The sequence below is a fragment of the Haemorhous mexicanus genome, chromosome 30 (genome assembly GCF_027477595.1).
Source record: "Haemorhous mexicanus isolate bHaeMex1 chromosome 30, bHaeMex1.pri, whole genome shotgun sequence".
Lineage (NCBI taxonomy): Eukaryota > Metazoa > Chordata > Aves > Passeriformes > Fringillidae > Haemorhous > Haemorhous mexicanus.
In genome coordinates, this window is record NC_082370.1 from 1,940,728 (window position 1) to 1,953,421 (window position 12,694).

Genomic DNA, 12,694 nt, shown 5'->3' on the forward strand with positions numbered 1-12,694 from the left:
GCTGGGAAGCTGCGTGTTCCGGAGTGATCCTCGCCAGGAGGAACATTTCCCTCTAAAGCTGCCGGGTGTCCGAGGGTCTCCGGCAGAAGCAGAGCGGGAGAACATGGATTAGAGCTCGGGAAGAGGCTTCTGGAGCCGGGAGAAGCCGTGGGAGCGGCAGGAAAAGAGGCCAGCGCCTTGTGCAAACCCTCGCTGTGCTCCGGCACCTCAGAGCCTGCCGAGGATTAGCCGGGAATTCTCTGCAGATGTTTCAGAGCCGGGAGTTCGGGGAGGGCGGTTCTGCAGGGAGGGGTTTCTTTTTGGGGGGATAGAAAATCCCCCTCCTCAGTTTTCCCCCTCCACCCAAACTCCTCGGTGGGAATGAGGAGCCGGGAGGAGCTCCAGGGAAAGGGCCCAGCCTGGAAAAATCTCCAGTCCTGCGGGATTTGGGGGGCAGCACGACAAGGGCTGTGCCCGCCCTTCCCGCTCCGGGATCCGCCGGCACTCCCGGCTCCGGCGGTGCCGGATGCTCCCGGTGCCCCGAGGGGCTCGCAGGACCCCGTTCCCTGCAAAACCGTGGGGAAAAATGTGGGGAAAATGGCAAAATCCAGGAGGATTGGGGCCAGCTCGCCCACACACCTCATCCCTGCTGCTCCCCGAGGGTGGATTTCTTGTGGGGTTCCCACCTGGCCCACCTGGCACCGGGGGGGCACCCGAGGATGTTCCAGGCGGTGCCAGGGCAAGGATGTGGCCCTGCCCTGCCCGTGGGGACAGGAATGCGGCTGGAGGAGGGGATTTTTGGGAAGAGGCTTCTGGAGAAGTGTGAGTTGGAGCTGGAGCTGAGCTGGGAGAGGCTGGAACATGGTGGAGCTCTGGAATGGTTCTCCACACCCAGCAGAGCTCTGGAATGGTTCTCCAAGCCCAACAGAGCTCAGGAATGGCTCTTCATGCCCAGTGGATCTGTGGAATGGCTCTCCATGCCTGGTGGAGCTCTGGGATGGTTCTCCATGGCCATGGAATTCTGGAATGGCTCTCCACACCTGGTGGAGCTGAGGGTTGAATCTCCAGATCTGGTGGAGCTGTGGGATGGTTTTCCACACCCCGTGGAGCTTGGAATGGCTCTCCATGGAATTCTGGAATAGTCTCCATGCCTGATGGAGCTCTGGATCAGCTCTCCACACTCACTGGAGCTCTGGAACGGCCCTCCATGGAATCCTGGGTCAGCTCTCCATGCCTGGTGGATCTCTGCAATGTCTCCAATGCCCTGGAGCAGCTTCCCTGTGGCCACAGCTGCAGCAGGATCAGTTTTTCTCACTTCCCCATTGTTTGGATGCCTCAGGATGGGATTTCCTGGTGTGTGAAGGCGCAGAGCCCCAAGGCATCATCCCAAGGCACCACGGCATTCCCAGCCCCGGGATCAGCGTCTGGGGCGCCCGTTTCTCCTGCGCTCCCTCCATGGATCCCGCCTGCCTCCCGTGTGGAATACAATCCTGCCAGGCCTGGCCTGGCCTTCCCGAGGGGAATCTGCTGCTCCAGGCTGGATCTAACGCGGCTCTGGGGGCTTCTGGGGCTCTCCCGACCTGTCAGAACCCAGCGGGGACATCAGCCGGACACCGGGATCTGTGGGATCTGTTCCTTGGAGTGACTGCAGCCAGCGGAGGTGTCCCCACCGGGGCACCGCCCACCCTGCTCCTGTCCCTCCTCAGAGCCCTGGCCCCCGAGGTGGGCAGGGCTGCCCGCGGACCCGCTCCGGTGCCAGGGCCCCGCTCCGGTGCCAGGGCCCCGCTCCGGTGCCAGGGCCCCGCTCCGGTGCCAGGGCCCCGCTCCGGTGCCAGCCGCTCCCGAGGGAAGGGACGCGTGCCCAGCCCCGGGGGTGGCAGGGGACCGGCCCCGCCCGCTGGGGGGGACACCCGGGTGGCCCCTGTCGCGTTCCTGTAGGTGTCACTGTCCCCCTGCCAGACCCGGGCTGGGAAGGGGCTGCCAGCGGTGGCCGAGGCGGTGCCAGGCGGGAGGGGACAGGGACGGGGACTCACCGAGGGGTCACCGCTGCTCACCACCCTCGGGGGGCACCAGGGAGGGCACAGAGAGCGGTCCCCTCCCCATCGCCCCCCGGAGCAGCCCAGGGTCCCCTCCAGGTCCTGTCATTCCCATTTTTCCGTGCTCCAGGGCTTTCCCTGAGAGCTGGAGGGTGGAGGAGGGGCCGGGAGTGACAGCGGGTCCGGTCCCCAACCCCCTGGGGGCGGGGGGGAACCAGCGCTGCCTGTCCCCAACTCCCCCGAGAGGGGACAAGCCAGGCTTTGCCTGGGCCGGATGGAGCAGGAATATTTCCAGGGGGAAAAGCAGATGCGGAAATGTTGGGGATGGCGGGAGAGCTGTGGAAATGCGGGGCAGGGTCCGAGCGGGGACAGGGACAGGGACAGGAGCCGGCCGGGCTGGCCCGGTGCCACCCCGGGAGGGAAGCGCCTGTTGGGAGCCGCAGCTGCCCCGCGGCCCTGCCAAGGCCGAGCGCTCCAAAAGCCATGAGTCAGATGCCCTAAAAATCCTATGACGGGGCTGGGAACGATGAGAGCCAAGGGCAGGCTCGGGGCTCGGGATGGAGCCGCTGCTCCCGTGGCTCCGGGAACGCGATCCGGGAACGGATCGGGGTCCTCGATCCCTTCGGATGGAGCAAGGAACGCCAGCTCCCCGAGCCGAGGTGTGGGGTTAACCCCGCACCTTCCCACCCCACCTGGGAACCTCGGCTGCGGGGGGAGCAGGGACACCCCTGGAAGCGCCCCAGGACAGGCTGGATGGGGCTCCGAGCAGCCCGGGCTAGGGAAGGTCTCCCTGCCCGCGGTGGTTTTAAGGTCTCTTCCCACCCAAACCCTTCCAGGATTGTGGGGTCCCATTCCAGCCCCTGCCACGGGCAAGGACACCTTCCACCATGCCAAGGTGGCCTCGAGCACTTCCAGGGATGAGGCAGCCACAGCTCCTCTGGGAATTCCATCCCAGCCCCTCCCAGAGAGGAATTCCTTTCCTTCCCCCCTTTTCCCCCCCTTTCCCCCTTTTTTCCCCCCCTTTCCCGCTTTTTTCCCCCCCTTTCCCGCTTTTTTCCCCCCCTTTCCCCCTTTTTTCCCCCCCTTTCCCCCTTTTTCCCCCCCTTTCCCCCTTTTTTCCCCCCCTTTCCCCCTTTTTTCCCCCCCTTCCCCCCTTTTCCCCCCCTTTCCCCCTTTTTTCCCCCCCTTCCCCCTTTTTTCCCCCCCTTTCCCCCTTTTTTCCCCCCCTTTCCCCCCTTTTTCCCCCCTTTCCCCCCTTTTTTCCCCCTTCCCCCCTTTCCCCCCCTTTTTTCCCTCCTTTCCCCCCTTTTTTTCCCCCCTTTCCCCCCTTTTTTTTCCCATTCCCCCTTTCCTTCCCAGACAATTCCAAGATTCCACAGAATTCCCAGGCTTTCAGCTCGATCTTTAAAACCCCTTCCAGCCCAGACTATTCCATGATTCCCAGCCTGGGCTGACCCCATCACCCTTGGGAAAATTCCTTGGGGGGAAAAAAGGCAGAAAAAAGCGAATTAAAGCCCGTGGTGAATAATCCCAGCCGGCTCCAGGCACAACTCCTCCATCCTCAGCTCCAGCTTTCCCACCCTCAGCCACACCTTTCCCGCAGAATTCCAGAATTCCTGACCTGCCTTGGGCTGGAAAGGGACTTAAAAATCTCATCCCAGCCCCGCTCCCATGGGCAGGGAGCTCTTCCAGGAGCCCAGGAGATTTTGGCACGAACACAGGTGGATTTGGGGGCTGAGGCTGAGGTGCCCATCGGGATTTCCTGGGGTGCCAACTTCTCCTTCTCTGAATTCCCTGGGGATTTTATCTGAATTCCCTGGGCTTTTACTCTGAATTTCCTGCCCATTTTCCCTCCTGGGGGTCCCCATCTGCCTTATCTGGGGTGCTCACCTGGGGGTATTATTGTGTATTTCTTGGGGCTTTTCATCTGAATTTCCTGGGATTTTGATCTGAATTTCCTGGGATTTTGATCTGGGGTTTTAATCTGAATTTCCTGCCCATTTTCCCTCCTGGGGGTTCCCATCTGCCTTATCTGGGATGCTGACCAGGGCACCTAATCTGAATTTCCTGGGATTTTCATCTGAGGTTTTAATCTGAATTTCCTGGGGTTTTAATGGGAATTCCCAGGGGGTTTTATCTGAATTCCCTAGGGTTTTAATCTGAATTTCCTGGGATTTTCATCTGGGGTTTTAATCTGAATTTCCTGGGGTTTTAATGGGAATTCCCAGGGGGTTTTATCTGAATTCCCTAGGGTTTTAATCTGAATTTCCGGGGATATTCATCTGGTGTTTTAATCTGAATTTCCCGGGGGTTTTAATCTGAATGCCCTGGGGCTTTTACCTGATTTTCCTGGAGGTTTTAACCTGAATTTCCTGGTATTTCCACCTGAATTTCCTGGGCTGTTCATTCTTCTATCCCGGGTTCACCATTTGCCCTACCTGAGCTGCTCACCTGGAGGTTTTAATCTAAATTCCCTGGGGTTTTAACCTGAATTTCCTGGAGGTTTTAACCTGATTTTCCTGGGAGTTCCACCTGAAATTCCTGGGCTGCTCATTCTTCTATCCCAGGTTCCCCATGTGCCCTACTTGAGCTGCTCACCTGGGGGCTTTAATCTGAATTCCCTGGGGGCTTTAATCTGAATTCCCTGGGGGTTTTAATCTGAATTTCCTGGAGATTTTAACCTGATTTTCCTGGGATTTCCACCTGAAATTCCTGGGCTGTTCCTTCTTCTATCCCGGGTTCTCCATCTGCCCTACTTGAGCTGCTCACCTGGGGGCTTTAACCTGAATTCCCTGGGATTTTCATCTGGGGTTTTAATCTGAATTTCCCACCCATTTTTCCTCCTCATCTGCCCTATCTGGGGGACTCCTTCGGGACCTTCCTCCCTGACCGTGCCCTCCTCTCCCTCCCCGGCCCAGATGAGATGCTGTGCTCGCTGTCCGGGCCCCCCTCGCCCGTGGACTGCGTGTGGGCCAACGAGCTGGGGGGCTCACCTGGGGGTTTTAATCTGAATTTCCTGGGGTTTTAACCTGATTTTCCTGGGAGTTCCACCTGAATTTCCTGGGCTGTTCCTTCTTCTATCCCGGGTTCTCCATCTGCCCTACCTGAGTTGCTCACCTGGGGGTTTTAATCTGAATTCCCTGGGGGTTTTAACCTGAATTTCCTGGTGGTTTTAACCAGAATTTCCTGGGGATTTAATCTGAATTTCCTGGGGGTTTCATCTGAATTCCCTGCCCATTTTCCCTCCCGGGGTCCCTATCTACCCTATCTGAGGGACTCCTTCGGGACCTTCCTCCCTAACCGGTTCCCTCCTCTCCCTCCCCGGCCCAGATGAGATGCTGCGCTCGCTGGCCGGGCCCCCCCTCGCCCGTGGACTGCGTGCGGGCCAACGAGCTGTGCGCGGCCGAGCCGGGCTGCAGCTCCCGGTACCGCACGCTGCGGCAGTGCCTGGCCGGGCGCGACAGGAACACCCTGCTGGCCAACCGCGAGTGCCAGCTGGCCCTGGGGGTGCTGCAGGAGAGCCCCCTGGAGCGCTGCCGCTGCAAGAGAGGCATGAAGAAGGAGCTGCAGTGCCTGCAGATCTACTGGAGCATCCACCTGGGGCTGGCCGAAGGTATGGGGGGGGTCCCAAAGGAGAGTTTTGGGGTGATGGGGAGGCGGAGATCCCAATGGATCAGTGTAGGGTGACGGGGAGACCCTAAAGGAGTGTCCTGGGGGAGAGGGATCCCTAAAGGATCACCCTGTGCTGATGGGGAGACCCTAAAGGAGAGTTTTGGGGTGGGGGAGATCCCAAAGGAGAGTATTGGGGTGATGGGGAGGGGGAGATCCCAATGGATCAGTGTAGGGTGATGGGGAAACCCCAAAGGAGCGCCCTGGGGTGATGAGGAGACCCTACAGGAGAGTTTTTTGGGGTGGAGGGGATCCCAAAGGATCACCCTGGGGTGATGGGGAGGGGGAGAGGGATCCCTAAAGGATCACCCTGGGGTGATGGGGAGACCCTAAAGGAGTGCCCTGGGAGTGGGGGAGCCCCCAAAGGAGCAGCCTGAGGTGATGGGGAGATGACAAGGGAGCACCCTGGGGTGATGGGAAGACCCTAAAGGAGAGTTTTGGGGTGGGGGAGATCCCAAAGGAGAGTCTTGGGGTGATGGGGAGGGGAAGATCCCAATGGATCAGGATGGGATGATGGGGATGTGGAGATCCCAAAGGAGCACTCTGGGGGGATGGGGAAACCCCAAAGGAGCACCCTGGGGTGATCAGGAGACCCTAAAGGAGAGTTTTTTAGGGTGGGGGAGATCCCAAAGGAGAGTCTTGGGGTGATGGGGAGGGGGATCCCTAAAGGATCACCCTGGGGTGGAAGAGCTCCCTGCCCGGGGGAGCAGGGTTGGGATGAGACTTTTAAGGCCCTTTCCAGCCCAAGGCAGGTCGGGAATTCTGGAATTCTGTGGGAAAGGTGTGACCGAGGGTGGGAAAGCTGGAGCTGAGGATGGAGGAGTTGTACCCGATGGTGTGGGAAAACTCTTCCAGAGGGTGGGAAAACTCTTCCAGAGGGTGGAAAAACTGGAAAAACTCTTCCAGAGGATGGAAAAACTCTTCCAGAGGATGTGGGGGAGCCGTACCTGAGCCCAGGGCCCCCCTGGGTGAAATTCCCTTCAAATCTGGGTCAGTGCAGGAAGCAGAGCCCCAAAGCCCGGCCCAGAGCAGGAATTACGCCCTAATTGTTTTCTCCCGCTCATTAGCTGCCCTCATCGAGCAGTTTCCCGGGGTTTTTTTGGGAATGAATGAGGGAATTGGGATGGCAGTTGCACCTGGAGGAGGAGGAGGGAAGAGCAGTGATTAAGCCGAGCTTTAAGGAGAGGCAGGAGCTCTGTGGTGCTCACAGCAGCGAGGAATGCAAATTTGTGCCTTTTAGCGGAGATTTTGGGGTTCCCCTCCTCCCATCCGAGCTCTCCCTGCTATTAGGGAGGCTCCAGCCTCCTTCCCGGGGGTTAATTGCGGCTCCAGGCAGGTCCAGGCCCCGGTAATGGTCGGTAATTTCCCTGGCGAGCAGCAGGAGTCAAGCGGGTGTTTAATTATTGATGGCGGCGGTGGAGGTTACGGGGCCGCCTGAACGCTCCTGGCTCGAGCAGGAGAGGCGGGGAGCGGAGAGGGAACGGCCTGGAGCGGGTTTGGATCCTGTTCCAACTCCTGGGGAGGATCGGGAGCTGCCCTCGGGGCGTTGTCCCCAAATCCCATCACCCCCAGAGCAGCACTGAGAACCTTCAGGAAACAGGGACATCCCAGTTCCCTCCCAAATTTCCCTCCCAGATTTCCCAGGAATGGCCTGGAGCAGGGTTTGGATCCTGTTCCCATTCCCGGGGAGGATCAGGAGCTGCCCTTGGGGAGCTGTCCCCAAATCCCATCACCCCCAGAGCAGCACTGGGAACCCAAAGAGAACAGGGACATTCCAGTTCCCTCCCAGATTTCCCAGGAATGGCCTGGAGCAGGATTTGGATCCTGTTCCCATTCCCAGGGAGGATCAGGAGCTGCCCTTTGGGCGTTGTCCCCAAATCCCATCGCACTCGGGATGGGGACAGCCCAGCCCAGCATCCCAGTGGGGTCTTTCCCTCCCAAATTTTGGGATTTCCCTCCCAAATTTCCTGGGAATGTGGCTGAGGAGCAGGATTTGGATCCAGTTCCCATTCCCGGGGAGGATCAGGAGCTACCCTTGGGGTGTTGTCTCCAAATCCCATCACGCTGAGAGCAGTGCTGGGAACCCAAAGAGAACAGGGACATTCCAGTTCCCTCCCAAATTTCCCTCCCAAATTTCCCAGGAATGGCCTGGAGTGGGATTTGGATCCTGTTCCAATTCCTGGTGATGTTCAGGAATGGCTCTTGGGGTGTTGTCCCCAAATTCCATCACCCCCAGAGCAGCATTGAGAACCTTCAGGAAACAGGGACATCCCAGTTCCCTCCCAAATTTCCCTCCCAGATTTCCCAGGAATGGCCTGGAGCAGGGTTTGGATCCAGTTCCCATTCCCAGGGAGGATCAGGAGGAGCCAGAGCCACCATTGGGGTGTTGTCCCCAAATCCCATTGCCCTGGGGACAGGGACAGCCCAGCCCAGCATCCCAGCGGGGTCTTTCCCTCCCAGATTTTGGGATTTCCCTCCCAGATTTTGGGATTTCCCTCCCAGATTTTGGGATTTCCCTCCCAGATTTTGGGATTTCCCTCCCAGATTTTGGGATTTCCCTCCCAAATTTTGGGATTTCCCTCCCAGATTTTGGGATTTCCCTCCCAGATTTTGGGATTTCCCTCCCAGATTTCCTGGGAATGTCACCGGGCTAGGAGCAAACCCTCCTGCTTTGCTCCCCACCTGGATTTCCACACAGGGGATTCCTGAATTCTTTTTTTAGGGGAATTTATAAGAATCAAAGAGGCCAGAGTTGAGAATTTTTAGGGTTTTTGGGTGTTTTTAGGGGATTTTGTCACAATAAAAGAACCCAGATTGAGAACAGATTTTTAGGGTGTTTTTTTAGGTTTTTAGGTGTTTTTAGGGGAATTTTGTAGCAATAAAAAAAACCCAGATTGAGAACTGGTTTTTAAGGGTTTTTTTCAGGTTTTTTTTCAGTGTTTTTAGGGGAATTTTGTAGCAATAAAAGAAGCCAGAGTTGAGAACAGGTTTTTAGGGTTTTTAGGTGTTTTTAGGTTTTTAATTTTTGAGGTGTTTTTAGGGGATTTTGTCACAACAAAAGAACCCAGAGTTGAGAATAGGTTTTTAGGGTTTTTAGGGTTTTTTTAGGTTTTTTTTTTTCAGTATTTTTGGTGATTTTGTCACAATAAAAGAACCCAGATTGAGAACAGGTTTTTAAGGTTTTTAGGGTTTTTTAGGTGTTTTTAGGCGAATTTGTAACAATAAAAGAGCCCAGAGCTGAGTGGGGACCCCAAAACTTCCAGCCTTGAACTCAATATCCACCCTCTGGAACATCCCAACTCCCTCAGCTCCTGGAATCCTTTGGGATTGGCCACAACCAAACCCAAAATTCCCTGAACCTCTCCCAAATCCCCCTTTCCCTTTAATTCCAGCGCCTGGAAACCATTTTTGCTTTTCCCTCCCTGAACCAGGGGGGTGCCTGTGCCTGGAACTGGCTGAGATTATTCACCACGAGCTTTAATTTGCTTTTTTTCTCCTTTTTTTCCCCCCCCGCCAAAGGAGAGGAGTTTTATGAAGCCTCCCCGTACGAGCCGGTCACCTCTCGTCTCTCTGATATATTCAGACTCGCTTCAATTTTCTCAGGTAATAAAAGCTCCGTGGTTTATCTCCTGCCTTGAGCACAGAGCTGCTCCCAGCCAGGGAAATCCTCCCTCCCTCCCTCCCCTGGGCTCATCCTTTGCTTCTCCAGCCTCTCCTCCCCTTCTCTTCCCCCCAAATTTGGGGTCCTGCCCGTCATTTTGATGCATTTTTGGGGTGGGTTCTTTCTGTTTCAGATCACCCCGGGCTGGGATTTAGGGTTTTACCTCTTTGCCTCCAGTTTGGGGTTCTAGAAAACCGCTGGAAAAGCTGGAATTCTCGGGGTTCCCTGAATTTGCACTGGGGGAGGCACCAAGCCAGCCCTGGCTCCAGCGGGGTGCAGCCCCTCCCATGGAATTCCCCGTGGAATTCTCGGTGTTCTGCAGGATTTGGGACCCTCAGGATGGGGTGGGAGCTGAAGGGGGGTGGCCCTGTTTGCTGTCCCCTCCCTGGGCAGCAGCCTCGAGCTGAGCTCTGGGAAGCTGCTGGGAGAGGGATGCTGAGACCCTCGGAGCATCCCTGGGTCCCCCCTCGGAGCATCCCTGGGTCCCCCCTCGGAGCATCCCTGGGTCCCCTGGAACTCCTTGGAATGTTCCTGTGTCCCTTTGGATCATCCCAGTGTCCCTTGGGTCATCTCTGAGCCCTTTGGAATCCTTTGGAAGATCCCTTGGAGCCCCTTTGGAGCATCCCTGGGTCCCTTTGGAGCATCCCTGTGTCCCTTAGAACAGTCCTGTGTTCCTTGGAACCCCTTAGAGCATCCCTTGGAATGCCTTGGAGCATCCCTGTGTCCCTTAGAACATCCTTGAGCCCCTTGGAACATCCCTGGGCCCTTTGGAATCCTTTGGAAGATCCCTTGGAACCTCTTGGAGCATCCCTGGGTCCCTAAGAACACCCCTGTGTCTCTTGGAGACCTCAGGAACCCCTTGGAGCATCCCTTGGAACTCCTTGGAGCATCCCAGTGTCCTTTAGATCATCCCGGTGTCCCTCGGAGCACTCCCGTGTCCTCCTCCTCCAGGGAGCCCAAACTCTGCCTCCATCCTCGGGAATTTCGGTTTTCCCGCCCGTTTCCATGACAACCTCCCCGTGCCACCCCTCACCCCCTCCCCAGCCAGGGGGGCAGCGCTGCCTCGGCTCCTCCCGAGCCCTCCCCAGCCCCCACGCTGCGGGATTTTGGGGGGTCCCGCTGTCCCCACACCTCGGGGACACCCCCAGGGCCGTGCCCGGCTCACCTGGGGACACCTCTGAGCGGGGCTGTGACACCGCCGCTGTCGCTGCTGTCACTGCAGCCCCCGCGGGGAATTTTCCAGCCTTTTCCAGGTGGATTTTCCCCGGGAGCTCGGCGCGGGATTTTGGGGTGACGCTGCCACCCCCTCCCGCCCCCGGCCCGCCTTTTTGGGATTACATTGGCGTCAGGGGAAGCTTTGGAGCTGCAAAATCTGGAACCTTTCCAGCTGGAAATCTGGAAAGCAGCGAGTCTGGAGAGGGGATTAGACACTGAATTATCCAGGAGAGCGGAGCGGGAGGCGCAGGAAAAGCCGGGCGGGAGATTTGGGGGATGGAGGAATTGGGGAACAGGCTGTGAGCACTGGGGTCCCTCGCTGGTGCTGCCACCTGTCCCTGTCCCCTCCACGGAGACCTGCGGGGCCATCAGCCCCGACCTGAAGCGAAGGCGTTCTTGGAGCAGTTCCTGGAGCAGGAGCTGTTAATTGCCCGGAGGGATAATTGGGAGCGGAGGGATGGCTGGGGAGCAGGGGCTGTGCAAGCCGCGCGTAACCCGCGCCTAAAGAGCGCGGAGAGCCCGCGGAGCCAGCGCTGCCCCCTCCCCACGCTGCGGGACCCCCGCGCTGGGCATCCACGGGATGCTCATCCGTGCTGGAAATCACAGAAGGGAGAGGCTCCAGCTGGGAATTCTCCCTGCGGGCACCACGCCCAAGCGCGGGGTGGGCACCAAACTCCCCCACCCTCCTCCTCCTCCTCTGTCCCCAGCGGCCGTGGGGACACGCAGAGGGGACAGCTGGTGGCCCCAGCCCCCGTCCCCAGCTCCTCGGCCCCCGTTTCCGTCTCTGCTCATGAAATTTTCATGCTCGTGCTTTATTAATGAGCTCCCCAGGAGCGCGGCGCTTCCAAAGCCGCCGCTCCATTAAGATGCAGCCGGGTCCCCGCAGGTCTCGGGCAGGGCAGGAGCGAAGCTCCCGAGGAGGAGACAATCGGCTGCCGCTTCCCACGGCTCCCAAAAGCCCGGCTTTGTGCCGGAAACCTGCCAGGGCTCGGGGCTGGGGCGATCCGGGCTGCAGGGAGGGTTCAATGCATCCCCCAAAACCAGCGGGAGGGAAGAGACCCTGGTGTTCCCCGTCTCTTAAATCCTCCTTTTCCCCATCTCTTCAATCCCCTCTTCCTCACCTCTTGAATTACCTTTTTGCCACCTAAATCCACCTTTTCCTCACCTCTTCAATCCTCCTTTTCCCCACCTCTCCAATCCCTTCTCCCCACCTAAATCCTCCTTTTCCCCACCTCTCCAATCCCTCTTTTCCCACCTAAATCCACCTTTTCCCCACCTCTCCAATCCCTCTTTTCCCACCTAAATCCTCCTTTTCCCCACCTCTCCAATCCCTCTTTTCCCACCTAAATCCACCTTTTCCCCACCTCTCCAATCCCTCTTTTCCCACCTAAATCCTCCTTTTCCCCACCTCTCCAATACCTTTTTTCCCACCTAAATCCATCTTTTCCTCACCTCTCCAATCCCTTTTCCCCACCTAAATCCACCTTTTCCCCACCTCTCCAATCCCTTTTTCCCCTCGAGCTGTGTCCATCCTCTGTCCAACCCAAACCATCCATCCCTGCCCCAGCCCAGGTTTGGCTGCCAGGGCGGAGGTGAAGCCTCAAACCTCTCCAGGGGTGTCCAGCTCTGGAATGGCACCTTTGGCACACCCAGGGCTCTTCCCAAACACTTTTCCCCCCTGGATTTGGGATCTCCTGGCAGCACAGCCTGGCTGGGCTGGTCCTGGGTGAAGGGGACAGGCTCTTGGTTGTCACAGCACGGGGTGGCACTGAGCCCCAAAAAGCTCCAAATGTCCTCCAAGGGCAGCAGGAGGTCGGGATGGCGCCGGGAAGGGGCTTTGCCTTTAATTGGGATCCCTGAATCCCTCGGGATCCCTGAATCCTCGGGATCCCTGAATCCTCAGGATCCCTGAATCCTTGGGATCCCCGGCAGGGAGATGCTGGTGGCTCTCGAGCTGGGGGCTGAGGGTCACCTGGGGTTTGATGCTTGCTAATTAGCAGCACCCTCCAATTAGGCCAATTAGGAGCCATCCCTTGCAGCAGAAGCTGGGAGGCAGTGAAGGAGAATCCATGGATTTGGCTGGGATGTGGAGGGGAGGGAATGAGGGATGAGGAGCCTTCAGAAGCAGCACCTG

At 57.9% G+C, this 12,694-nt stretch overlaps 1 protein-coding gene across 1 annotated transcript in view; it reads left to right on the plus strand.

Moving 5' to 3' along the window:
* The window catches only part of GFRA2 (GDNF family receptor alpha 2), a 31,169-nt gene that overhangs the window by 1,845 nt on the left and 16,630 nt on the right, over positions 1-12,694 (plus strand). The window contains exons 2-3 of the mRNA XM_059870661.1: positions 5,346-5,628; positions 9,204-9,287. Coding sequence (XP_059726644.1) covers positions 5,346-5,628; positions 9,204-9,287 — 367 coding nt within the window. The remainder of the gene's footprint in view (positions 1-5,345; positions 5,629-9,203; positions 9,288-12,694) is intronic.